This window comes from Tiliqua scincoides, chromosome 3 (assembly GCF_035046505.1).
Source record: "Tiliqua scincoides isolate rTilSci1 chromosome 3, rTilSci1.hap2, whole genome shotgun sequence".
NCBI classification, from domain to species: Eukaryota; Metazoa; Chordata; class Lepidosauria; order Squamata; family Scincidae; genus Tiliqua; species Tiliqua scincoides.
The window spans coordinates 102,682,445-102,708,996 of NC_089823.1; the positions used below are offsets into that span (position 1 = coordinate 102,682,445).

The 26,552-nt window shown below is 41.9% G+C and overlaps 1 protein-coding gene and 1 pseudogene across 6 annotated transcripts in view; one reads left to right on the top strand and one right to left on the bottom strand.

Moving 5' to 3' along the window:
* FARP1 (FERM, ARH/RhoGEF and pleckstrin domain protein 1) overlaps window positions 1–26,552 on the bottom strand; it is a 218,205-nt gene that overhangs the window by 20,701 nt on the left and 170,952 nt on the right. For all 6 annotated transcript variants that reach the window (XR_010794078.1, XR_010794077.1, XM_066619651.1 and 3 more), the window contains exons 14-17: window positions 20,870–21,057; window positions 17,796–17,885; window positions 16,330–16,463; window positions 998–1,079 (exon numbers count right to left, since the gene is read on the bottom strand). Coding sequence is in view for 4 of the 6 variants with exons in the window: in XM_066619651.1 (XP_066475748.1) it covers window positions 998–1,079; window positions 16,330–16,463; window positions 17,796–17,885; window positions 20,870–21,057 (494 nt within the window). In the remaining 2 variants the exon portion in view is untranslated. The remainder of the gene's footprint in view (window positions 1–997; window positions 1,080–16,329; window positions 16,464–17,795; window positions 17,886–20,869; window positions 21,058–26,552) is intronic.
* LOC136647137 (5S ribosomal RNA) lies at window positions 14,233–14,352 on the top strand (annotated as a pseudogene).

Here is a 26,552-nt window from a genome sequence, read left to right on the forward strand (position 1 = left end):
ATAAGCTAGATCTGAACACAAACTTGTATTTCAGGCCATGTGTAAGTGGAGGTGGGAGTCTTGTGGGGAGGCTTTCAACTTCTATGGGAGAGTGTCCAGATTTGAGCATTCTCTCATCAGGTCACCCTGCAAATCTCTCCCAATCAAAACTGGGTGCTGTTCTAAAAGATCAGAAGCTCACTCAGTCAAATTCTTGTGGGGCTCAGAAGCACGACGCATACAAACAACGCAGTTCTGCATCTCAAAAAGTTTACCATATCATTCTATGTGCAAATTCAAGGTATAAAGCAGGGGTGCTCACACTTTTTTGGCTCGAGAGTTACTTTGAAACCCAGCAAGGCCCGGAGATCTACCAGAGTTTTTTTTACAATGTTCGCACCATCATAACATATAACATTTATGTGTACAATGTATGTTGGTGTACCTTGAGCCCCACTGAGTATAACAGGATTTACTCCTGACTAGACATGCCTAGGATTAGGCTGTGAGGCTGCAATCCTAGCCACACTTACCTGGGAGTAAGCCCCATTGAATACAAAGGGCCTTACTCCCGGCGTTTCCTCCCAGAGGCACGTGAAAGGGGGGGGGTCGGCACTCCGCGATCTACTCATTTTGCCTCGCGATCTACTGGTAGATCGCGATCCACCTATTGAGTACCCCTGGTGTAAAGCAACAACCGTAACCTACAACTAGCAGAAAACACACACAGATACTCAAGTGTTCATTGCAGAAAGATGACCCAGATAATTTAAAAATAGTATCACTTGGACACTTAGAAAATCCAGAGGTTTGCAACTGCAGATATTCTGAGCAATGGCTCAGAAATCCATTTCACATGTTGCGTGTGTGTGCAAATCCACTGAGTGGCTTCTACTACAATATACAAATACAGCAGACATTGCATCAAAGAGTGAGAACACAGATGTACGTGTGTTCATGCATTCACTGGTTCTGTCCTATCTACCATCAGGGTTTAAAGGAGAGAGGTAATGCATACCTTCATACTCTGAATATTCTTCAGCATAACGTCCCCAATTCTTTGGTAATCTCCTTTTGAGTGGGCATGAGAGCGGCCTTCCCTGCCAGCAAAAGGATCATGGATGTCAGTCAAGCATTATAACAGGGAAAATAACATTCTCTGTCTTATAGGTATATAATCTTCCTAATGTGCTGCTAATTTCGCATACAGCAGGTTCTTCACCTGCAGTGACTGGCATTGTAATGTTGCAGAGATCACGGACTTCACAAGGCTATTAACACTGGAAGGCAAAAGTGCAATAGCAGTCACATTTTGAACACTATCATGCAGAGAACCCAAGAGAAAGGAACAGAAACAGTGGGTAGCTTACAATGCCATTTACAGGATGGACTAGAGAATGGAAAGGAAGAGAATTCAGGACAGAAAAGAAATGTGCTCACACCACGACAGCTAATATATATCTTTCAAGACTATTTTTTAAATGTTTGATTCAAAGATTCAGTCCACAGTCACCTCCTATATCCTTCAAGAACTATACTCAACCCTCTAGGAAGACTTCAGGTTTATTCCAAATAGGTGTCTGAATTTCAGTTTATGTAGTGCAGTATGTTGTGAATGCCATTACTTTCAGATACACTTTAAAAATGCTTGGTCCTTTTCATTGGCCCCATTTAAGCACCCCATGCACCCAGAATCAGAAATGGCATAGGCTTCTGGAAGGGATGTCTAGTTTCCTGGCACCAGCTCCCCCGTATTTTACCATCCACTTAATTCTGTACCCACGAGGGTCTTGGAATGGATCCCCCATGGATACTGAGGGTCTACTGTAATTTGTTTTCCTTATAGTGAGCAGATTTTAACATCAAGTGAAACAGAGATGGAGGCCCACTGGGGCAAGCCCCCTCACAAGGCTGGCAGGAGGGTGGTATACTTGGGGAAACTGGTCCTGAGCTGACACAGTGCAGGGACTGACGAATCAAGTGGATCACGTATGCGCTCACTAGGCAAGCACCTGATCCAGATAGTGTGGAAGTGGGAGAACAAGAGGGCGGGAGAGTCTGTAAAACCTGAGGCAGAGACTGGAAAGCAGGATAACCAGCTCAAGGCTTTTCAGGCAACACAACCAAGGGTTCTCCAGCCTGCTGACATTGTGGGACAAGGCAGTATCCTGGCTGATGAGCCCTCTGAGGCAGAGGATCTGTGCTGTAGCACTAGGAGTTCCACTTCCCAGGTGGGACAAGTCAGGAAGGGGTGACCCTGCCAGAAAGTATCCTCGTGCAAGGAGGAATGCCAAGGTGGGGTGTGGCGGGAGTATCCTGAAGGTGCTCAGTGTAAGAAGACTCTGATATGCTCTTGCAGATATGCTGCAAGAGGCACTGACAGTAGGGGTGGAGGAAAGCCTGGAAGATACATTTGCAGGCCTGCCAGGCAACACTTGTTATTGATGGAATTAGGAGATAATATAGTTGCACTGAAATCATCAGGTAAGCATGATCCTTTCCAACTCTTCACCGTCTCAGAAGCCAAGCCCATGAGTACCGCTCACTCCTATGATGCAGAACTTCCCCATGGGATGATCCCCAGCCACAGAAGCCGTGACAAACTCCAACCAAAAGAAACTTGCTTTGCTTACTCATCTTGAATTTCGAAAGTTTTTAGAAGATCAGATATCCACATCTGTGTGGACTCAGTGTGAATGAATTTAACCCAAATTAAAGCTCAATTTGATCCTGGTAACTTCAATGGTGACATTTATCCCCTTGCCTCAGGGTAAGCCCAGCAGCCACTACGGGGCAATTCAGACCTGTGACAGCTCAACTTTAAGTTCATATTGCTCCATAAAGGTGGATCAGGTCCAGGAAGGGGCTCAGGATTCAGCGTATGCCGTTGCTGTCAATCCAGCCCTGCTCCTCGGTTTAACTGGCTTTCCTCCCCACCCCTGTCACTGCCCTCCCCCTGCCTTATTCCACCCTTCACCCACCTCCCTCCACCCCCCTATGCTAGCTCATCTCTGCATGTGGCAGCAGCCAGCCTGTACATACTGACCTAGTCATGTTTGCCATGCCTGTAGAGAAGATTGGGCTGGTAGAACATTTGCTGGCATAATCCTTCAATAGGATTGGGCCGTTAGAAACCAGTTGCGTTGGCCAAGATTAATTGCAATTTAAAGTAAACACTATCAGGCAGTGAGTTTTAAGTAAAATACCTTACTCAGGTTTAAGTCATTTAAGAATACATTTTTAAGTATTTAAGAAGGAGCCCTGTTGGTTGTGAGAGTGGTGAAGGGAATGGCGGCCAGAAACAGGGCCTTTTCGGTGGTGGCACCTACATTATGGAATTCCCTTCCCTTTGAATTGAGAGCAACTTCCTCATTATTAACGTTCTGGCGGGGCCTGAAGACTTTTTTATTCAGGAAAGCCTTCGAGGCACTATAAGGGCTGTTTTTATAAATTTGTCTTTTACTGCATGCTTTCAATATACTGCTATGTATTTTATCTGTGTATTTTATCTTGTTTTTAATTGTTTTAATGTTTACTGTTGCCTGTATTTTAACCTGATTGTTAGCCGCCTTGGGTGCCCTTCGGGGAGAAAGGCGGAATATAAATCGAATGAATGAATGAATGAATGAATGAATAAATAAAGTTAAGAAAGCTCATTTACATGCCAATCCTAGCACAACAATTGTAACTTGTGGAGCAAACAAAGCAGAAAGCTGTATTTTCTATTCATTCCATGAAGCTGAAGCCAAGGATGTTCAGACACTTCTCATTAGCGAAGGTACAAGCTTCTGATGTTACAAGTTGTTACCTAGTCTCTTGTGTATTATTTTGCAATTGGAGAAGCAGAAGAAAAATATATAATCCCAACAGAAGCTACTACAAAATTATCTCTGCATAGCAGACAACATTTTCAAAAATCCATAAACCATAAGCAATGTGCTGAACCGCTTCATGTTCATTTTAAGTGGACCGGAGCAGTCAGTCAGCTATTCTATGTTGCTTTATTACTATATCCCAGAATACTGTGTCTTCCAGTTTTATCATCAACCATTCTCAGACCCAAGTAAGCAGAACAAAGCAGTGCTACCAGCAATGTTATTTTTTTTCTGAAAACAAAAGTGATGCTGGTGCTACAAGCAAGATACTGTGTGAATATTCCTTTTAAAATGTAGCAAAATGTCACAAGTATGTCATTTGGTCTAGTTGCACCATCGAGCTTATAAACATGTGAAATGGAACTATCTACGTAAGTAGGGGCTGTTGCCATGACCCATCTGCTCCCAAACCCAATTTATGTGCCTGTATTCTTTCACAAGAGCCATGAGGACAAGAACACATCTGCACAGTCTCTCTTATCACATTTTGTATAGACCAGGCAGAATGCATGTCTTCCTAGTTATTACGCTGACCAAAGTTCTTGAAACTCAAATTAAGATGGCTCCAATTTTGGGAACAGGGTTATATTTCTTTCCTGAATTCTTGATTTTAATGCTCTTTCAACTACTGCACACCTACCTATTTGGTGATTCCTTTTTTTCCTATGCTAGGATTGCATCCACACATTACTCTTTATATATACCCATGACAATACAATGTATGCACAGTAAAAAATCATGTTTGCAACCACATGCAGCTCACTGATGCACATGCCACAGAGCTGAGATGGCCCCTAGTTGCCTGGAAATGTACTGGTAAGTGGGAAGTGTAGCTTATTTCATATGGACTGGATCTAAAGAACTGGGCAGAAGAAGAACCATCAGCAGTGTAGGCAGTAAGGCAAATGCTTTTGTAAGAAGGTGCATGAACTCCTGCACCAAGGGAAGAATATCTTTGGATTTAAGTTTACTGCTGGAGCGCAAGGTATAGAACAGCCCATTCTGTGAGCTGAAGTTGCCTTCCACAAGTGGAAGGAAACCATTTGGTCCAACCCTCAACTCCATGTTTAACAAACAGAACTTTCTTGTCTCTACCAAGTTACTACTGCCACGAGCATTTTTCTTCCAAACTGATGAGGCTTTTCCTTGAATCTGTCATGTAATGTTCTGCTCCAAGAGAAGTACAAAATCGTGCTGTTTAAAAGGCTATAGAACAGCAGGGGGAACATCAGTGGAAGAAGTCTCCCTTCTTTTTATCATTGCAAAAGTAACTCAAGTCTTGTTGCACATCTGTGTTTTTGATACTTCAAACCCAAATGTAGTGCATTTTACGCAGCAGTTTAGTTGTCCTGTGATTGCAAACACTAAAAACTGGGCTTGAGAACTATAATTTCATTCCCCACTTATTCCCACTACTTTTTCCACACTAATTTTATTTCTTCATAGGAAGCAGTGGAGCATGAATATGTTTTTTTGACAGGATAAAAGTTCTTCAGTCAGTCACTGAAATAATGTATCAATCAATATGGGCGAGCCAGCAATAAGCATGCTCTTTTAAGCTTTGAACATACTGAGCAATCAGATTTTGGGTTAAACTCTGGACAGGTGGAAAAGTGCACACTGCCTATATGAATATAAGTAAGACCCTGCATGGGTCTTACTGAGGCCCTGTCAGGCCATTTCACTGCAGTAGACACACTCCCACCTCTTACTGCTACAATGGTAGACGGACATCCCTAGCCCCACGCCCCTGGGCAAAGGTCAGTAATGGCGCACCCCCGTGGGATGCCACCCCTCTCCAGGACACACCAGGGAAGCCTCCTCAGGCTCCCCCAATGTCTTAAACTGTGCTTCTGACAAACCGGAAGCATGGTTTCTGACTGCATCAGGAGCCTAATAGAGGCTTCCGCGCATTCGTAGAGGTACGCGAGGCTCCACACCCAGGGCATTTGCCCCTTTCGTTTAGTGACAGGTCTGCCACTGTACTGCTATAACCTGCGGCTAGCATTTCCCAGACTCACTCTGCCTGTGAGCAGGTTACATGCTGGGGCCCCAGGAGAATGACAAGTTGCTGTGTGGGAGTTGCTCTGCACAATGTTTTATGAGTGCAGGATTGGACCCCATAATTCAATTAAATTGAATGATTTCTTAAAGATGCATACCTTCCAAAGCTCAAGAAGAAAATACAATTTAGCATTTCTAAATAAAACCTCAAAAAAACAGAAATCTGTTCCAAAATTATTTTGACAAAGAATAACGACATTATGGTGTTTTTCTCCCCTCTGATGAATAAACCTTTTGTCTGTTTTCAGACAATACTATCTTCCAACCATTCAGAGATGAAAATATTGCTTTGGCCATGATATAAAAATAGATTCATATTGGATACATAGTTTAAGTGAGACATTAGGTGCCTGTAATATCTTCACAAGAAAACAGGTTTCCAAACACAGCAAGAAGTCTTCAAAGGAAGCAGAAAATTGTTGGTATCCTCCTCTGCAATGCAGTACCCAGAGACTCCTGAAAAGTTGCCTTTCATGATTGGGGAGGCACTCTGGAATGATGTGGGCTTGGGCAATTAGGGCATCAGGGGCTGAATTGGGGCACCAGGTTGTTGTGGGACAGATCCCTCTGTGGTACCCCCACCTGCCCCAATGCTATCACTGCACTGGCCTTGAGGGTGTAGAGGCTGGTCTAGCCATGTAAGTCAGATCCTAACCTCTAAGCGCCCCTGGATGTGCTGACTTTTCCAACTGAGCCATGCACCCCGAAAAACAGTACCGCACAGTTGGGCTTGCATGTGCTGAATCCTTTAGGCTGTACGGCCTCTCTCTTTGCTCCCCCTCTTAGCACTTTGTCAGATTCTGTTCTCTGCTCTCACAAGAAAGCACTGTGAGGGAAAACAAAGAATAGAAGCCAAGAGGGAAAGTGCTCCAGAATGCTGTGAGGGACAGCGAGTGCAAAGAACAGAAACTAACAGAGCCCTGACAGGGACACCAAAGGGGAAGACTGCCACTGCCTACAAGATTCAGCCCATTTTGCAAGAGTAGATCACCCAACAGGCTTTGAAGTAAAGCAGCAAGTGGCTGCGCCAGGAAGGGCAATGGCAGATAATATCAACAATATCTTGGCAGGACAGGTTCATACATGGGGCAGAGGGGAGCAAAGAGAGCAATGGGAGATGAGCTGAGAGAATGTGGAGAGGTAGAGTGCTTCAGAACTCCAAAAGTACACCCACAGTAGTGGTCCAACCGCTTAGGGGTGAAATTAGAGGGAACTCTGCAGCTCCATCCATCATTCAGCAGCTCAAAAAGCTTCATCCAGATGCCTTGTGCCAGTATTTCTCTTATTTGACAGCAGGAGGCACTACTGCTTTACCTAACTCTTTTTGTTTCAGACTTTATAGTGAAAAGGCCTGATGCCTCTGGAGCACCATTACTTCCAGTTTTCTGAGAAAGGCTTTTGGAGTGCCCGTGGATGCAGCACGGGGCCTCCTCAGTCCATGGAAAGATTCTGGAGGGTGGGTGGCAGGCACAGTGGTGCCGCAGCACAGCCCCACAGGCATGGTGCCCCCTGACCCCTCCCCAAGACTGACACTGTGTTTTAGCAGGAAAGATGTAAAATTTGTATGATCTCCTTGATATACCTATTTATAATAGAAGTCTATTTTGAGGCTAGAGCTATGCCCCAAATCCTAATTGGTGGTGAAGAAGAATTTTCCAATTTGCCACTGTACACATTTTAGTGGCTGGCAACAGAGTCACTGTCACCAACTTGTAAAATTCTGAACATCTCTTTATAAACTAAATACTTGATAATGAAAACCCCGTATTGTAGTTCAAAACTTTACAATGTAAAGATCAAGAATGTAACACAACAGCAAAGTGTTGATAAGTAAAATACTACGATTAAAAAAGTCAGTATTTTTCCTTGTATAAAAAACCAAAAAGTTGCGCTAAGAGGTTCTCTGCCCCCTACCCCTTGGCATATTTACAATACAGAAGGATTGGAAAAAAACTGATAAAGCAGAAACAGAAACTTGTTCCTTTCTTCTTTCTAGGCATCACAAATTATGAACATAGGTTTGCCTGTAAAATTGGGTTACTAAAAACATTTCCGAGCTAGTAACTTTTGCGCACTTACTGGCAAAGCTAGACTATAAGAACAAAAGGTTAAATATTTCTGAATACAGCTCTCTTTACAGTTTCTTCTGAAAAGTCACCAGATCTACCTCTTACTGCCTTCGTTTTTATAAATCAGGATTAGCTGGAATCACACAGCAGGGAATAAGCTCATAAAAACCATTAGCTTCTTCTGGCATTATTCCACCTCTTTTTTAATATAGCTCCTGTGATCTTGTGGCTGAACCCTCTTTACAGAGTGGATCTCTTGTTAAGAGGCTTACTGCCCAATCCTATCTCTCAACACTGGAACCGATGCAGCTGTGCTGATGGGAGTACATGATGCAACCAATGGTGGGAGAGGGGAATCTGACAGCAAGCAGGAAGGAAAAATATTTTTTACTTATTTTTAATATTTTAAAAATATTTTTACTTACCTCCCCCCTTCTAGGGTGCCCCATTGCCTAAGGGTCCCCTCAGACCTACGCCAGCCATTTTGCTTGCATAAGTCTGGGGGAGAAAAGGGGCAGGACAAGAGAAAGAGGGGATAAGATCCTGGCACAAGCTGCTGCCGGGATATGCCCCTCCCCCCATCTCCATGACACACCTCTGTTGCCAACTTACTTGTCTTGACTGAGTCTTCGAAATTCGCTGTTGTGTGCACTGCACCACTGCCTGATTGTGGCAGTGGCCTGGCAGTACATTACAACAGCTTGGCAATCAGATTGCATCTGTTGAACTAATATGCCAAAAACTCGTTTCATAAGCAGTTTTGAGCTACCCACATTGCTACTATGTAGTGTTATTTTTGAACACCTGTTAAACATACTGCAGAAAAACAGCAGCAGTTGATGGTATTATCAAGGTACATTTGCTAGCTATATGACCAAATTCTTCTCCAAGTTCTTGCAGCAGAATCCAACCAGATCTCAGCAAGGTTGGCCTTGAAGTACTTCAGAGCAACATGCTGTCCTCTAATTTCACACTGCAAACCCTTCCTTTCTATTACCGTAACACAAGACATTATAAACCCTCATCAATCAGCTGCTCTTCTTCCTAAAACTGGGAAAATCCTTTGTAGATTATATCTTTCTTACTGGAAAACAATGTCTCTGCTAAATGAAATTGCATTTAAGGTACAACTAATACAAATCAGGCACACATACATACATATTACTACTTTATTACAGCTATAAAGTCTGGATTTTGCAGAAGTTGGACATTTTGGGCAGGAAGGGATGCATGGGGAATTAAGAGAGCAACATGTGCAGGAAAAGAAACTGGATGGCAACAGGTAGAGAAGTATGAACATGGTAGGTGTCTTGTCTCCTGGAAGAATAAATCTTTGCAAATGGCCTTTCTGAGCTAGAGCTGCTTCCCTTAAGTAGACTATGGCATGCAAAAATTGCAAGTCTAAAGTTCAATAGGCAGCCTGAATTGCTCTTAGGAAATTTTGGTGTTGCTCAGGAAACTTCAAGATGAGATAAATTAAAGAACATAGACAAAATCCAGAGATCAGGAAGCGAAATAAGTCTTAAAACATGAAAGTTGGGCAGGCGAAATCCTGATTTGAAATAGATTGTTCTGGGAGCACCTTTTGATGCTTCATGGATACTACACATGAATTTCTTTCATGTGGATATGTTACATCTGAAAGTCCTGTTCAGACAATATCCCCTTACATATCCCTCAGGACATTAAAAAAAAAAAAAAAAAGATCTTATGAACTCCTTCTTTATTAATCTTATCAGGGCAGAGTTGATCAAATTGAAATTGAATTTCATCTTGTAGTATCAAACAAACAATTTGATCATTCACTGTTGGCAGAGAGACTCTCAGGGAGAGGCAAGAGAACCAGGGGGTTACTTCTGGTCTTCCTCTGGAAGCACGTGTACATGGGGCATAATCTTAACAAGCTCTAACAGTATCCATGAAACATAAGACAGTCCTCCCAGTTGTGCTTTACTCTCAATAGTGTGGGAAGGTCAACATTTCAGGGAAATGTAACACTTAAGCCAGTGGTTCCGAAACTGTGAGTCATGGAAATGTTGTGAAAAACCACTGCGCTATACAATGTATAGGATTGTAGAGTGGGGAGCCATGAACATTGGGGTAGTTTACCAAGGGAGCTGCCAGTCGAAAAAGTTTGGGAATCACTGCCTTAATAAGCACTTGGGCTGTTGGTTGTGGAATAGTAATCTTCTTTTTCTTCAGCATTTGTCCCGTGTGGTGGCGGGGTTCACTATTTTGGATTGGAGTGGCAATTTCTCTCGGCCACTAATGCTTAGATTTACTGTCTTTTAATTCTTCCCTAGGGCTCAGCACTCTGGCACTGCAATCAAATGCGAGTTCTGAAACCAACTGATTGCCCAATCCTTTGCACCTACTCTTTTCTCCCTCTTCCGAAACAGAGTTATTTCTTTTCTACTCTTCCGTCCGCCTCTCAAAAATAAAACTTCCCCACACTGCTGGAGTTTTCAATTCATCCATGACTTGCTGACTGCTCCAGTTTGTGACAAAGTAGGAAATTGGAATTGTTTAGTAGTCAGCAGCATTGCTGATGCATGCTTTGGGGACGTATTTCTCATGGAGAAATGGATGCAACAAACAATCGGATTCATGTTCAGGAAGCACCCAAAACCCTTCAGGTGGGTCAGGACCAACCTGGAATGCTCAGGAACTGACCAAGTTCCAACAGGTGCATCAGGACCCACCTAAAATGCTCGTGTCTGGGGAGTCCTGACACACGTGGAGAGTTTTGGGTGAGTCCTGAGCACTTCTGGTGGGTCTCAGGCAGGCCCAGAGCATTTCTGGTGGGTCAGAACCCACCTAGTGGGTCTCAAGCAGGTCCATACCATTTTTGGTGAGTTGCACCCCATCTGGCAGGTCACAAGCAGGTCCTGAGCATTTCTGGTGGGTCAAAGCCCACCTGGTGGGTCTTTGGCGAGCCCAAAGCATTTCTGGTGGGCCCTGACCCACCTGATGGGTCTCAAGTGGGCCCTGAGCTTTCTGGAGAGTCCTGGCACACTTGGTGGGTCTCAGGGGGCCAAGAACACTTCTGGTGGGTCCCCTAACTCACCTAGTGGGTCTCCAGTGGGCCCAGAGCATTTCCGGTGGGTTCAGGCCCACCTGGTGGGTCTCAAGCAGGCCCTGAGCACCTCTAGTGGGTCCCAACCCTCCTGGTGGGTCCCAGGTGGGCCCTGAGCGTTCCTGGTGGCTCCTGACACACCTGGTGGGTCCTAAGCAGGTCCTGAGCATTTCTGGTGAAACCAGACCCACTTGGTGGGTCTCGGGCTGGCCCTAGGCATTTCTGGCAGGTCGTGACCCAACTGGTGGGTCTCAAGCAGGTACACAGCATTTCTGGTGGGTCGTGCCCATCTGGTGGGTCAACAAGCAAGTCCTGAGCATTTCAGGTGGTTCCCGGCCCAACCGATGGGTCTCGGGCAGGCTCTGAGCATATCTGGTGGGCCTCGACCCACCTGGTGGGTCTCAAGTGGGTTCTGGGCACTTCTGGTGGGTTCTGGTCAACCTGGTGGGTATGGGGCGGGCCCTAAGAATTTCTGGTGGGCCCGCCCACCTGGTGGGTCTCAAATGGGTCGTGAGCACTTCTGGTGGAACGCGACCCACCTGATGGGTCTTGGGTGGGTCCTGAGCAGTTCTGGTGGGTCCCAGACCATGTGGTGGATCCCAAGCAGGCCCTGAGCATCTCTGGTGGGTCCCTGCCTACCAGCTGGGTCTCAGAAGGGCCCTGAGCCTTTCTGGTAGGTCCTGGTCCACCTGGTGCGTTTCAAGCGGGTCCTGAGCATTTCTGCTGGGTCCCCACCCACCTGGTGTTTCCCAAGCAGGCCTTGAGCACTTCCGATGGGTCCCGGCCCACCTGGTGGCTCTCAGTTGGGCCCTGAGCATTTCTGGTGGGTCCCAACCCACTTGGTGAGTCTCAAGCGGGTCCTCAGCATTTCAGGTGGGTCCTGCTCCACCTTGGCCAGAAGTGATTTTATTAGGCAGAAAGTGATGTCATTATTCAAGATATGGGAGAGCCCATTTTCATGTGGGCTGCCCTTACAACAGTAGCATCTCAGCACCGCTCAGTCACTGAGATCATGAGGGCCGGATAAAAAGCTTTCACGGGCTGCATCCAGCCCCAGGCCTTATGTTTGACATCCCTGGTTTAGAAGATACATTCCCTTAAACCAGGGGTGCCCAAACCCCAGCCCTGGGGCCACTTGCGGCCCTCGAGGCCTCTCAATGCGGCCCTCAGGGAGCCCCCAGTCTTCAATGAGCCTCTGGCCCTCTGGAGATTTGTTGGAGCCCACACTTGCCTGACACAACTGCTCTTAGCGTGAGGGCGACTGTTTGACCTCTCAGGTGAGCTGTGGGATGAGGGCTCCCTCCACTGCTTGTTGTTTCACATCTGTGATGCAGTAGCGGCAGCAAAGGAAAGGCCAGCCTTGCTTTGTGCAAGGCCTTTTATAGGCCTTGAGCTATTGTAAAACTTTCATTCATTCATATAAGTTCATCTTTAATATATTCATTTATGTAAACTTATGTAAATTTATTCAAATTTTAAATGTAAATTAATTCTTTTTTTCCCCTGGCCCCCGACATAGTGTCAGATAGATGATGTGGCCCTCCTGCCAAAAACTTTGGACACCCCTACCTTAAACTATGACATTCCCAACAATGGAAAAATTAAACAAATTCATTGTCTGTGTTTAGTATCTCAATATTTTACTTCAGTAAACACTATTTATTCACCTCTTTGTTTTTGTTTACAGTGATTGATTAAAGAAGCAATAAACCAATTGCTTACTGATTAGAATGTATTAGGCCTGATTGCAAGATTACAATTCCCTTCATATCACAATGCACTTCCAAATGAGGGGAGGCAGGCTTTTCCATTCTATAGTAAAAGAATAAAGGTTATGAAGAGTGATAGATTCTAAACATACTTAGATAATTCATTAGATTTCCGTGGGCCAAGAAATGTCTCCTTTGATAAACATTCCTTATAAGCAGTGTGTCTCTCTACTCTAGATAAGTATTATTACAATTTAACAGGTTTTTTTTCCAGTTGATTAAATGGTTTACTTTTAATCAATAGAATAAAAAAACTAATTAAAACAGGAGTATCTTCATAACGTCAGTTTGAAGACAAGTAATAAATAGTTTCAGTGTATCAAATGATGTACTCCTTGGGAAAAATTTTTTTATCTGGATTAAAAGATGTATGCAAATACAATATGATCTGTTCTGAAAAACATTTAATGGGGCATTGACTAAATTCATTTAGCAACCTACATTTTATAATCCACATTAGCCAATTTACTGATTAATCATACTGATAAATGCTTCCAGCTTCAATGTTTATGGCATTACATTACTTTGCAAGACCCAGGGCCCAATCCTATCCAATTTTCCAGTGTCAGTGCAACCATGCCAATGAGGCATGCGCTGCTTCCTGTGGTGGGGAGGCAATCATAGAGGCATCCTCAAGGTATGGGAACATTTGTTCCCTTACTTTGAGGCTGCATTGCAGCTGCACAGGTGCTGAAAGGTGGGATAGGATTGGGCCCCCAATAGCTTATTCCCATTCACTTCAATGGGACAAATTCTTAGAAAATGCTTCTATCATGATACAGGCCCTCATCTCCTTAGTAACCATCATACAGAAGAGGAAAAAGAAAACGCAACAGTTGACGATACTTTGGCAATTGCAGGTTTGTACTGGGTAGAGAATCAAATATTCAGATCAGAGACAGTTTTGCAATACTACCTGCAATACAACTGCAGGGGTCAGAGGAACACTGAAGTTGTACTATAGCTGTACTAGACCTGTAGACTAGAACTGTACAGCTTTAAGATTACCTGTGTGGGGAGGGGAACGTCACTTTTGAATGCTCCCGCCTCATAAAACCCACTGCATTTAGAAAGCTAGCACATCAAGACTCTAACCCAGTCTCTCCGCATTTTATTCTGGTTTTCTACAGGTAGGGGATTTTTTTTTAACCCATTAAAACTATAATCTCATTTGTAGTCTGAAGTGACACAAATGATTCTATTAATTCATTCTAGCCCTTGTTCCGTGAGCCACCATATATACAGTCAATGCAGGAATTCAAGTGAAACCCTCATCATGTGTGTTCATCTGCATGTCTGCTATGCACATACAAACAGTATATGTATACATTTGTACTCATGGTGAAGGACTAAACTTTTTTACATGGTCTCTGACTTTATGTATGTATGCATACAATTTGTATGACAGCAATTGTTACCCTGCACATGCCCGATCTCGTCTGATCTCGGAAGCTAAGCAGGGTCAGGCCTGGTTAGTACTTGGATGGGAGACTGCCTGGGAATACTGGGTGCTGTAGGCTTATACCATAGTCTTTTGAGACTGAAGGTTGCCAACCATACAATTTGTACATGTATATCTAACAAGCAAATACATACAGCAGAGACAAACTTATAGCTGCAAATTCCCTAAATGTGTAAGCTCATGAGAAGAGGGTTATTGCTATATGGAAAAGTCAGGGTGGGTAGAGGAGGTAAGAAGACAGAGGTGAGTCAGATGGAAATGTTTATGGGATGAAATCAAAATGGTTGCCTGCTGATTGAAGGGAGGGGGAGCCAACAGTGGATGAACAGACATGTCTCCAGGAGCTCCTGAGAGACAGTCTGTTTCCCCCCAAAAAACTGCAGGTCTGAAGAGGATCTGAAGATCTTTATCAGGAGATAAAGTAAAAAATTCAAAAAATGCCTGACTGAAAAAACATGTGGTGGAAGTAAGGAGAATAATACGCTGTGGACATCTTGTGGATTAGAGAGAAATTACAAGATGGAGCCTGTTCCAGATATTTGGACTCAAATGATCCTCAAAAATTTGGAAAAATTGCTCACAATGAGAAGACAGCAGTTGAGTTGGTCCTTGCAGATTCAAGCCAGTTTAAAGACTCTCTCTCTCAGCAGATAGATGTGTGCAAGGAGCAATTGGAAGATGTGAAGAAAACAGAAGATAAACAGAAGGAGAAAGCGGAAATGGTGAGGGATGAAATCATCATCAGAAGAGTGGATACAGAAATTAGAAGAGTGGAAAATCAACAGGATCTAGAGGGGATGCTGATGGAGACTGAAATAGAGAAGATGGACAGAATAACATGGGTGCACAAAATACAAAATTTGTAGGAACAAGAAGAAAACATCCCAGTTAATTGGAAGAATGAGCATACCTTATACAAGAAAGTGTGGGCTTATTGGATTCTGTTGTGGAGATAAATTATTAAAGATATTACAGGAGAAAAAATGGAAAGAAAGAAAGAAAAAGAAACCTGAGGGTTAACCTGAAGGTTAAAGAAAACTGGAGGATTTTATTTAGTTAATAACTGGTTTAAATTTACTTAAAAAATAAACATATACGAAATTGATATATATGAATTAGAATGAATTAGGAAAAAATAGCTGGAAATGTTAGCATATGGATGAATTGTTTTATAGGTGGTTATTATGTTAAAGAAAAAAATGTAATCAGATTGGAGAATTAGACTGGAGAATGGTAAAGAACATATTATAAGAGATTGTTGGTTTTATTATAATTTGGAAATTAGATTATTATTATTTGATATTAATGAGTAATTGAACTAGTTGAGATGATAAAAAGTGAATATTTAGAAAAGATATAGGGAATTAGGAAAAATCTATTATATTTTATATAAGAAATATATAAATGAGTAGAAGAGTTAGAAGTAGATGGAAGAATTGTTTTATATGTTGTTATACTTTGGTAATTAGATTATTTTGTTTTAATATTAATGAGTAATTGAAGTAAGGTTATGTTTGATATAAAGTGAAAATTTAGAAAATATAGTACAGGGCATTAGGGAAAATTTAGTATATATTATATAAATAAATGGATAAACTAATAAGAGGCAGAAGTAGATGAGCAGTAGATTAGGAGATATAGTATGATTAATGAGTAATGGTATATGGTATTTAGCACTCCTAAATGTATGTTATATGTTTGTATATCTGTGTGTGCTAATTATAAATAAATAAATAAAATGGTTGCCTGCTACTTTAAAACTTGAGCGCAAAACTGGTTCTCATTTCTTTATCTGCAAAGTCTACATGATAAACTAGTTTATACAACAAAGGAAAAAACATTTTTGCACAAATTCATACAGCTATCAATGCTTATGTTATAAAGGTCTTTTAACTGAACAGGTTAAAAGTTACAATTTATATATTTTCATTAAAGTTTATAACAAGTATTAAATTGGGAAAGAAAACCAACACACCATAATGGATATCTTTATCCCCCTCCAAAAGTAAGGAAAAGTAAAGAAAGGCATCCTTACCACAGGGCAAGGCGCTGCTCTACTTCCTTTAGAAAGTTGGTGTGAAATTTGTGCAAAGGCTCAAAGGAAGAAAAGATGAGATTCTTCAGTGTTTCGGGCATGCAGTCCTCTTTACTCACTGTGCTCTGGAACCACTACAAAGACCAAGGAAAGTCATAAGGCAGGCCTCTGAGGCAGAGTCCTTTAAATTAGCATATATTTACATGGTATTAAGGGTCCCCAAAACCTCTCTGATGCTTCAACGTGGCTATAAAACAGTTCGTTAGGTTTTATGACAAAGGGTGTCGTACAGAAGCCAGCTCAGCAGCCGTCAAAGAAAACAAGATTCTACATTTAGGATGCCTCAAGCTGAAATTCAGCTGACCCCAAATATTCTCATTCATACTTATGAAGAAACAGAATTCAGGGTAAGTTCTCTTGTAATAGGGTGTCAGGTTAAAGCTGCACTGGTGGAGTTTATGGAGAAAATGGAAATGTTGCACGGGCCTCACTGTGGACAGGGAATTCTGAATAACCAATGGAAAGTAGTTTCTTGTTCACCAATCAGAACCGTTGGTTTGTGATGCATTCTGGATCATCTAGTCCAGAGTTTCTCAAACAGTGGGTCAGGATCTACTTGGTGGGTTGTGACCCAATGTCTGATGGGTCCTGGATTGGGTCCTCCCACTGTGACCGGTTGGCTCCAAATTGGAGTCCTCCGGACAGAACTGGTGGCTACACCGGGCTTTGAAGGCCTTTAGAAGCAGTCAGAAAGTCACTTCCGGTTTAGTGAAAGTGACTTTCAGTTGCTCACAGAGGCCTGGTACCAGAGAAGGAGATGGGTCACAGCACCCTCTGCAACAGAACAGTTGCATCACAGCAGAGGGATATTTGAGAACCCCTGATCTAGTCCCAGCACACTCAAAAACCTCCACAGTTCTATCATCTTTGAGTAGTTGGATGTACATTACTGGGATTGACAAAACTCTGCTTTTATACTCCCTCAGGGCACCCTTGTCAGCATTTTTCAAATTCTAAGAGTTTTAAAAGGTGGCTGAAACTTTCCTGATGAAACAGCAGGCAATAAAAAGTACTAAGAACATGACTCAATAGATAGGCTAGCATGAAGGCAAGTTAATGTTACAAACACTGGCCAGTTGATCAAAATCCAAGGTTCAAAGTATTAACTAGAATAAGAGAGGTAATGAATTGCATGTTTAAAAGATTGAAATAGTATAAAATGCACTTCACTCTCTCTGTCTCTCTGTCTCTCTCACACACACACACAGCGCGCGCACGCGCGCGCGCTTCCCTCCTGCTATTGAAGTTTTCTGAAATTCCTCTCTCACCACAAAGCGTTTCCTGCGGCAGCACCCATGATCAAGTCAGAAGATAAATCCACTGCAAGAAGTGCACAGATACAAAGGAAAGAAACAATGAAATTCAAGATCAACTATGTCTTGAGTGCAATGCAGAAATAGACATACCGACGTGATGACTTCAAGATCTTTCAGGTACGTTCGTTCTGTGGTGGAAACTTCTTTAGCAATGAAGTATGCCTTATCAGTTGGAAACCTCTGAAAAGAGCAAGAAAGAAAAGTTTTTCTGATCTGTGCTTCCAAGGCCGAGCTCTTGAACAGAAAATAAATCATAGGGAAAAAGAAATGGGATGATTAAAAAGTAGGGAGCACTGTATGAATGTTGTTGGTTATTGCATAATTTTGGAGAACTAAAATCCTTGCTGACTACCACCTTTATTTTTCCAGAAATCTTAATTGCACGATTATATCAGGATGCATTTCCTTGAAGAGATTCCTTCTTATATCATCATTTTCTGAACTAAGATATATTTCTGAAGCTCAAGACTCTTCCATAAGATCTAGATGATTCATAAGATTCCACCAAGAAAAGGATCTAATCATGGAATGAAGTTAACCATTACATTTCATATTCCCTTTTGAATGCACATTGAATTGAAAGACGTAGCATTAAATTCAATGAGACCTACTTCTGAGCAGACATGCCTAGGATTGCATTGCAAGTTGATTACGGCAATCATGCTGATTACGGAAATCATGCTAGTGCGAGAAAAGGCTGTTGCCTCTGCGGCAATAAAAAGTAACAGGGTACTAAAATTGCTTCAGCTATGACCATATTAACAAGGAGCAACGTATGTCTGCATGTAGGAAATTCAGCACTGCTTTTCTAAGTATGAACTATCCAAAATCATTGCAAAATCAACTCTGAACCAAGAAGGGGAAAAACATACATGAGGTAAGTGGCAGATTTCAAACCATAAGAAATCTCTTTTATGCTTCATAGAAGGCAAAGAAAGACTTCGGGTTTTTCTCAGTGGATAATTTCAATAGAGGAAAGCAAAGAGGTGTCCGACTTCCTCAACTTAGAGCCCAATCCTGGGCTCGGCGCACCAGCTCACATAAGGCATGTTTGCGGACTCTACCAACAGGTGAGTGCTGGTAGTAGCCAGTACTGGCCGGCGCCAGGCTACCGCCGGGCGAGCCCCCAACCTCTGCCGCTCGCATGGACCACCGAGCAGAGGAGAGGTAAGCAGGGGCGTGGAGGGAGACAGTGTTCCAGAGAGAGGGAAGGCGAGCAGAGGGCGGGGAGAAGGCAGGGAGGAGGCATGTCGGGGAAGTGGGGAGAGGGTGGCGGAAGGTGGTTTGAGGAGAAGGAGCAGGGAGGGAGGGAGATGGGATTCAAAACTTCCGTGTTGGGCTTTTGATTCAAAGGCATGTGAGGCATGAAGGCACTTGATTCACCACTGACCTCTGGGTGGCTGCCTTGGGCACACAGGATGCAGCAACAGCCGTTTTCAGTGCTGCCACAGCCGCGTGCCCCGGGCAGCCAAGGATTGAGCTGTTAGTCTCTAAGGATACAGAAACTCTATGTGAAACTCCGCTATGAAAAGGGACAAGTTCTTTCCCCTGCTGCACACAGAATAGCAAAATATTAAACATACCTGCTCTAACAGTGCAATTGTAAGTATGTTTATGCAGAAGTTGTTCCTTTTGAGTTCAGCAAGACATAGGCCCTAGTAAGCATCCTTAGGTATGCAGCCTAGATTTCCTTTGCTTTCTTCAGAAATACTGAATAGCTAACACAAGCTGCTGGCAGGAGTGCTAACTATATGTAGGTTGGAATATCAGCTAGCAGGCTTTTGGTGTCACTCCTCCTCTATGACCTAGTCAGCCTTGAGCAAGTATTAATAATAACATTTACATAGCACTTTCTGAGTGCACCGTGTTTCACTTGTATTCTCCTAATGCAATCCCTTACAAGAAGCCTGCAAGGTAAGAATGTACTGTTGTTCCCATACTGAAGCTGGGGCTAGGAGGGAGTGGCTTGCTTAAGGCCACCTAGTGAGCTTATAGACTTTTAAGATTCAGAACAGGGAAGTTCCAGTTGCATTCCTGGTGAGGGGAAAAACACCAAGTTTTTTCAGGCACACGGATGCCTGTTTAAGCGCTCCCTCCCCCAACCTTCAGAGCTAGTTATGGCTGTGAAAGCAAAGGCTTTCACAGCTGCAACTGGCTCTGAAGGCAAGGGAAGGGGGCACTTTACACAGGTGTCCCTGTGCCTGAAAAAAACTTAGCACTTTGCCCACCTCTCCGGGAACACCACTGGGAAGTCCTTACATGCAGCTCAGTTTTAGTTACTATGCTACAGCAGCTCGCAGTAAAGGAGATAACTCCACTATGTGTTTGATTTGAATAATTCCATCAATAATTAAGATCAGCTCAATTGGAAAGGACCACCTAGGAAGTGGTGTATCAAGGGTGTGGTAAGGTGGGAGATCTGCCCCAGGCGGCAGTTGAGGGGAGGTACTTGGCACAGTATTACAGCGGCAGCAAGCAGTAGCATATGGTGACCTGGTGGCGTGTCCCCTCTCTATAGCACTCTGGTTGTTTGCTGGGTTCTCCGCACAGGAGGGGCTGTGCAGCATTTATTGCTTAAAGGGGCGAGTGGTATGGAGTTGGGCCTACTCACCCTCCTTCAGCTCCAGTTCATAAATGGAGCCATTCCAGCAAGGGGATTTAGTGCACACGTGTGAAGGTGACACAGTGATGCAAGGGGGGGGGGTGACACTGCAGTGTCATTGCATCGCTCCGCCACAGGCACCACTAGGCCCCAGTACATAGCTGCACCTAGATAGCATTTCTGTTTCTTGTGAACAGCAAGTTACAAAGAGTCTCCGATATCATAAGGACGTAAGAAAGGAAATCTAGTAGGATGGCGATTCTACCTATTGTCAAGCTCAGCACTGGAGAACCTGAAGAAGATTTTTAGTCTGACGTCTTGACCAAACCACAGCAGCAAAAACAGTATTGCCAAAGACAAGAGGATAGGGAAAAATGGGCTGGATTTGGTCTTCCCCAAAAGGGAAAAAAAGAGAAATTTGTAGAAGTGCCGCATTTCAATGGTAAAGCTTCTGCATTACACTTATGGCCAAATTCTATTCAGGATTGGACTGCTATTCTAAGGACAGGGAATAAGCATAGGGAAATCCTAACTATAACGAGGGTAGAATCAATGTGAGTACCTTTCTCCTGACATCTTCTTCATCATCAGTCCGGACACCAGTTTGGTCATTCAGCAGAGGGCTGACCAATGGCGACGCCTGCCTATTATCAGGACTTAAATTAGGAGATAATGTTGCATTTGCCACGGCTGGTCCTCCTTGGGAATTGATTGATAGTTCTGAAAGGTGAGGGCTGCCAGCAAGAGAGTCTGCTGAAGGAACAACACAATACCATTAAGAATAGAGTCTCCTGGACAAATCAAAGTAGGAAATCATAGCATACTACCAAAAAATTATATCTTGATTCTTCATCCTTTGCAAATGGATATGGTTCCATTTTCAATGGAGCCATAACCCTTTACATTAAACAAGTTCTCGAAGATTAGATCTCTTAAGAGTCAACTTGCACACATCTTGTGTGCATACAGCTGGCTTGAATTAGATCTACATTACATGTGGAAGTGAAAAAGCCTTCTACTTGTTTCAGTCTGCTCGCTTCCTAACATGCAATGTTAGACAGCGACCAGTCACTATGGAGAAGCGGCTATGGATGATGCATTTTTATTATTAGATCTTATTCAACTCACATACTGCTGTAAACCTCGGCTTGTGTGAAATTACCCTTAGCTCAGTATGACAATACAGTTGGATGATTGGCAGCCAATTCAGAAGCAGAGAGTTCTAGCTACAAAAGAATTCAAAATGTGTAGTACTATCATATGCTTATTATAATTTATTTTTAAAATTCTTTAAAAAATGTTCTCAGTGCTCTAACATTAGTTTTAGTACAGAATAAATGCAGTGGTAAGACAAGCCACCCTATAGTTACTGTGTCTTGTTACTGTGTCTCTGTTACCTTCCAATAAACCTAAGCACCAAAAAACCACAAATCATTAATATTATTTTACAGGTATAGCTAAGAAAAGGCACTAGAAGAAACAGAATCTAAGAGGGAAACATGATTTGCTATGTCAAAGTCACATCTAGAACAGAGGGAGGAACTACTCAGTCCCTCTTGCTACACACAACAGAAATTAAGGACATTGTACCTTGTTGAGTTATTCCATGCTCCTCTGATTGGGGTGGAAATGCTAGCATTACATTCATACAAAAATTGTTATTTTAAAAAGCATGTAACGGAACAACTTCAAACAGCCACAAAACCTCATTAAATGCACAAAACTGAACATGTACAACACTACTCTTTGATGGCTGTGTAAAATAAAGTGCTAAGAAATGGGTTAAATTGTTCTTGCACTTTTTGACACAGCCAGGTCAATAGCTGTTCAAAGCAAAACTTAATACTAAGCTGTAGATTTTTTTTTGTCACAATTAAGTTAGAAAGCACCAAAAGCAGGTATGCCTCATATCAAATAGTTCCATGTAATTCTGGACTTTTGTTTTTCCTTTCATGCTTTAAAAAAAATCCATTGAAAGTGAAACTATATTGCCAGCTAGTGCAACTAAGGGCACAATCCTAACCCCTTATGTCAGTGCTTTCCAGCACTGGCATAGTGGTGCCAAAGGGACATGTGCTGCATCCTGCAGTTGTGTGTCACTCATGGAGGCCTCCTCAAAGTAAGGGAATGTTTGTTCCCTGACCTCAGAGCTGCATTGCCCTTATGTCAGTGCTGGAAAGCACTGACATAAGGGGTTAGGATTGCGCCCTAAGAATGCCGAAAAATGCACATAGTGTGTCGGCAATGCCAAATGCTCAAAGAGACAGATTCTTTACTGAAAACATACTCAGAAGTTTCTCCGGAAAGTGAGTTTGAAAACATCAGCAAAGAATGGAATAATACCAAAAATTTACAAAAACAGAGAAAGTTCAGTGTACTTTCCAGCTAGGCCTGGAGGTTATTGATTTTTTATTTACCCCAGCAAGATTCTTGTTTATCTCATTATCTTTATTAGTATCAAACTGAATTTAAAATGCTTACAAAATCATGTCAGTATTGCACCCTGTGATGATACAGAGTAAATTGGATACTTGCCTGAAGTAATTTTTTTTACCTCAATGAAATAAGTTTACCCATAATTCCATGCTACATGGGTGCTCAGGAAAATCTGAGAGAAAAGTCACAGCTTGTTACACAAATGTCAATTTTATTGACACTAGTACACAACTGTATACAATAATTTCATAATAAAATGAATGCATTGTTATAAGAAAAAGAGGGTCATAAGGTTCCTTAGTCATGAAATTGTACTTTCTAGGTTTACACTAGTATTTTTTAAACTAAATTTACAAAAGACCTATAGAAATGCTGCTATCACCTGAAACATGAAGTAAAAACAAAAAATTCTGGCACTGTGCCTGTCCCATGACAGAAGATGAGAACATTAACATCTGTGAGTGAAGCTACCTGCTTGCAGGTGTAAGTTTTTGGAGTCTAAATTCTTAACCCTTACAGACAGGCCAGAGCTTAACCAAATGAAAAAAGTAAGTGCAGGTGGACCAATAACATTTTATTTATTTGGATAATGGTCAACATTTGTAGCATACTGGCCAGGGGTACCCAAAGTTCAGAAACTTGGCAGGCCCTACACAATCACCTACAGGAGTGTGTAGGAATGTGGTCAGACTTTTGACCCAGCTGGGATTGCATAGAGGCTTCTAATTTATGAACTGACATCCCTGCATGCATGCATGTGCACAACATAATTTATAGCCCTAGTTGCAAAGGAATTAAGAAGTTGTGTTTAGATAGTTATTTGAATCAGAACTCTACTGACTTGGGTTAAGTTAAAGTCAGTCAAGAAACATCCAATTCCCCTGAGCATGTTAAGAACTATGCAAGAGGAGCCAGTAAATGCCATGAGCAACTAAGTTGCATATCTAGATCTTTAATGAAATATTTAGCACTTCCGAGAATCATTGGAGGAAGAGAAGACTGGTTCTGAACATTAAAAGTTAAGGTCACAAAGCTGAGCTATGAGCACAGTGAGACTTTTAAAAGAATCCTGAAGGCTAGAAATGAAAATGCGTAAAGAGGTACTAGATCTCCCCCCCATAAGATTATATGATAAAATCCATTTTGCTTCTTAAGTAAATGTTCCTAATAGTTCCTTGCATTACAAGGAGATCTACTGCTTTGCCCTTATCAAAATTTTCATGGTGACCTCTGTCCCATTAAAGTAGAATATGGATGCTTCTTTAAAAAAGTTCTAAAACTTCAAGGGTTAATGTGAGCATAGAGATACAGAAAGCTCTTCTACTTAAGAATATCCAAGTCTGATCTTTCCTACAAGGAGATGATCATTCTTTATGAAAATTTTTTTTATAAAGTATAAATCAGGTCCCCGTTTCTCCCCCCCCCCCCCATGTGTGCACAATTGTCTTTCTGAGATATATCTTTCTGGCATTTGTCAAGGACTTCAAATGATACACATTTGTTTTAAATACACGTAGCTAATCTCATTTTAGAAAATGAGTAACATTTGATCAAGTAGCCCTAAATTAGCTGCAGTGCAATAGCAAGAATTTGAACCCTTGATATAATCAAGTATAAGATATCCCTTGTAAGAATGTAAAGAACCTCACAAATATTTAAATTCAAGATATTCCAAACTTTAGTGCAGGTCAAAAATTTTACCCTGGATACAAATTGCAAATATCTTCCACATTTTTTCACTCCTTATGCCAAACAGGATCCTGGCATAGAACACTATGAGAATTTTTTCAGTTAATTCAATGGAGTTTGAAACAGGTGCACAATGCCATTCAAACTATATGAGGGGTGGTTTTACCTGGCAATCAAGTACCCAGCCACAATCCAAAGTCTAGAAATCAAGTTGTGTTCTTGTTAGTCTTTGTGCCATCAATAAAGTATAGTTTTAAATCAAATTTTGAAATGGCAGTACTGAGAGGACAGGTCAGATTTCAGTTTGCTTTCTATAGCTGCATTGACTTACACAGTTTGTTTTACATCCCAATCCTATGCATGTCTACTCTGAAGTAAGTTCCACTGTGATTTACTCCCAGCTAAGCCTGTATAGGATTTCATCCTTAATTTATCAACCAATACCTAACAAAATTTTAATGTGTTTTAATGTTTGAAACTTAAAAACAGAAGTTGCAAAATGAATGGAGAGCAAACGCATTCAGTTGAAGGTAAACGCAGATGCAAAACCAGCAATCCAGAATGGAAAATTACTGAACAATGATTACTGCCATCCTAGGACACCAAAGAAAATGGCATTCTTCATAGGGCACAATCCTAACCGGGTATACTCAGAAGTAAGTCCTATTTTATTCAATGGGGCTTGCTCTCAGGAAAGTGTGGTTCAGATTGTAGCCATAGTTTTATACTGACAGAGAGAGAAACAAAACAAATTCTGAGCTTTCATTTGCTTCACTGAAGTCCTTTACAATTAAGAAATCTGTAGGATTTACAAAGGCTGCTTCACATGATCCATAGAAGTGGGAAGAAGCATGACCAATTTCATCCCCCTCCAGTTTCCTAGAACCTTACCATGTTGCACACAAAGATGTGGGAGGGATGGAAAAGAAATGTACAAGTGTCTGGGGCAGATAGATATTCTGTCCTCGAATCAAGAGGATGCATGTTTTTCCACTAGGAATAGATGTATCTCTCTGGCTTCACTCAATCACTAAGAATTTGAGCGGAAGGAGGAAAGGAGTAGTACAAGTCACTCAAGCATCTTCTCTTGAGTATGAGATCTTACAGCCTCCCTTTGAGAAAGCTCAGGTTTGAATGTTAGTAAAGGGAGATGAATGAAATGTTGTTTCTTATGTGAATAAGGTTGTAACACAAAATCTTTTTTAAAAAAATGCAATTTCAACAAAGAAAAAGGATAGAGGTTGTCTTATGCAGAAAAACAGAATAATGAAGAAATAAATTGACTAAATACTTAGTCCTGAAAATAATACCTATGGCAGTAGTGATAGTGAGTAATTTGTGCGAATGGAGCATCATACCAATTAACATGTTTTCATGTACTTGGGGGAAACATTTCAGCCAGTAGCTGGACAGCAAGGGAGAGTTTTACAGCAAGATACGATTAGAAAGGAAAGCCTTCAGTACAGATAATTAAAAAAAAAAATGAAATTAATGTCATGCATACATAGGTAAATAACTGTGGCTTGACATGCTTACAAGAGTCACCAAATTCAGCATTAGGTTTAGGAGCCGGGAACCCCTCCTCTTGGGTCCAAAGTCCATGCTAGATTGATATATAATAGTATTAGACACTTGCCAGTACAAAATTGGACAGTAACTGCAGCTGTTGGTCAATAATGGAGTACCCTTTGATGGAAAAAAAATAGGTATTACAAACTTTTAATGGGTGGGAAAATTTTAAAAGGATAGGGTGTTCCTCTTTCCTTTCTTTGTTCTTTCCATCACTACAAAAACAGAACAAAAAAGGAATGGAAAGAGTACCTTGAATACAATTCCCTACAGCACACATGCATGTAAAGAGGACTATTTATTCTAAATAAAAATGCATACTAAACAATATTAAATATAATTGCTGACACATCCTGGAACATTTGCCTAATTCATATGCAAGTTCATGCTACAGCTACTGTCCATTTTGACCTAACATCTCCCAGGACGGCAGTGATCTTGCTTAATAGCCATTTTGATTGAAGTGTTGCCATCACTAGAAAGTAAAGGGAAAGCTAGTTCTATATCATTATTATGATTCAAATATTTGTGCTGAAAGTTATCTCTTTTTG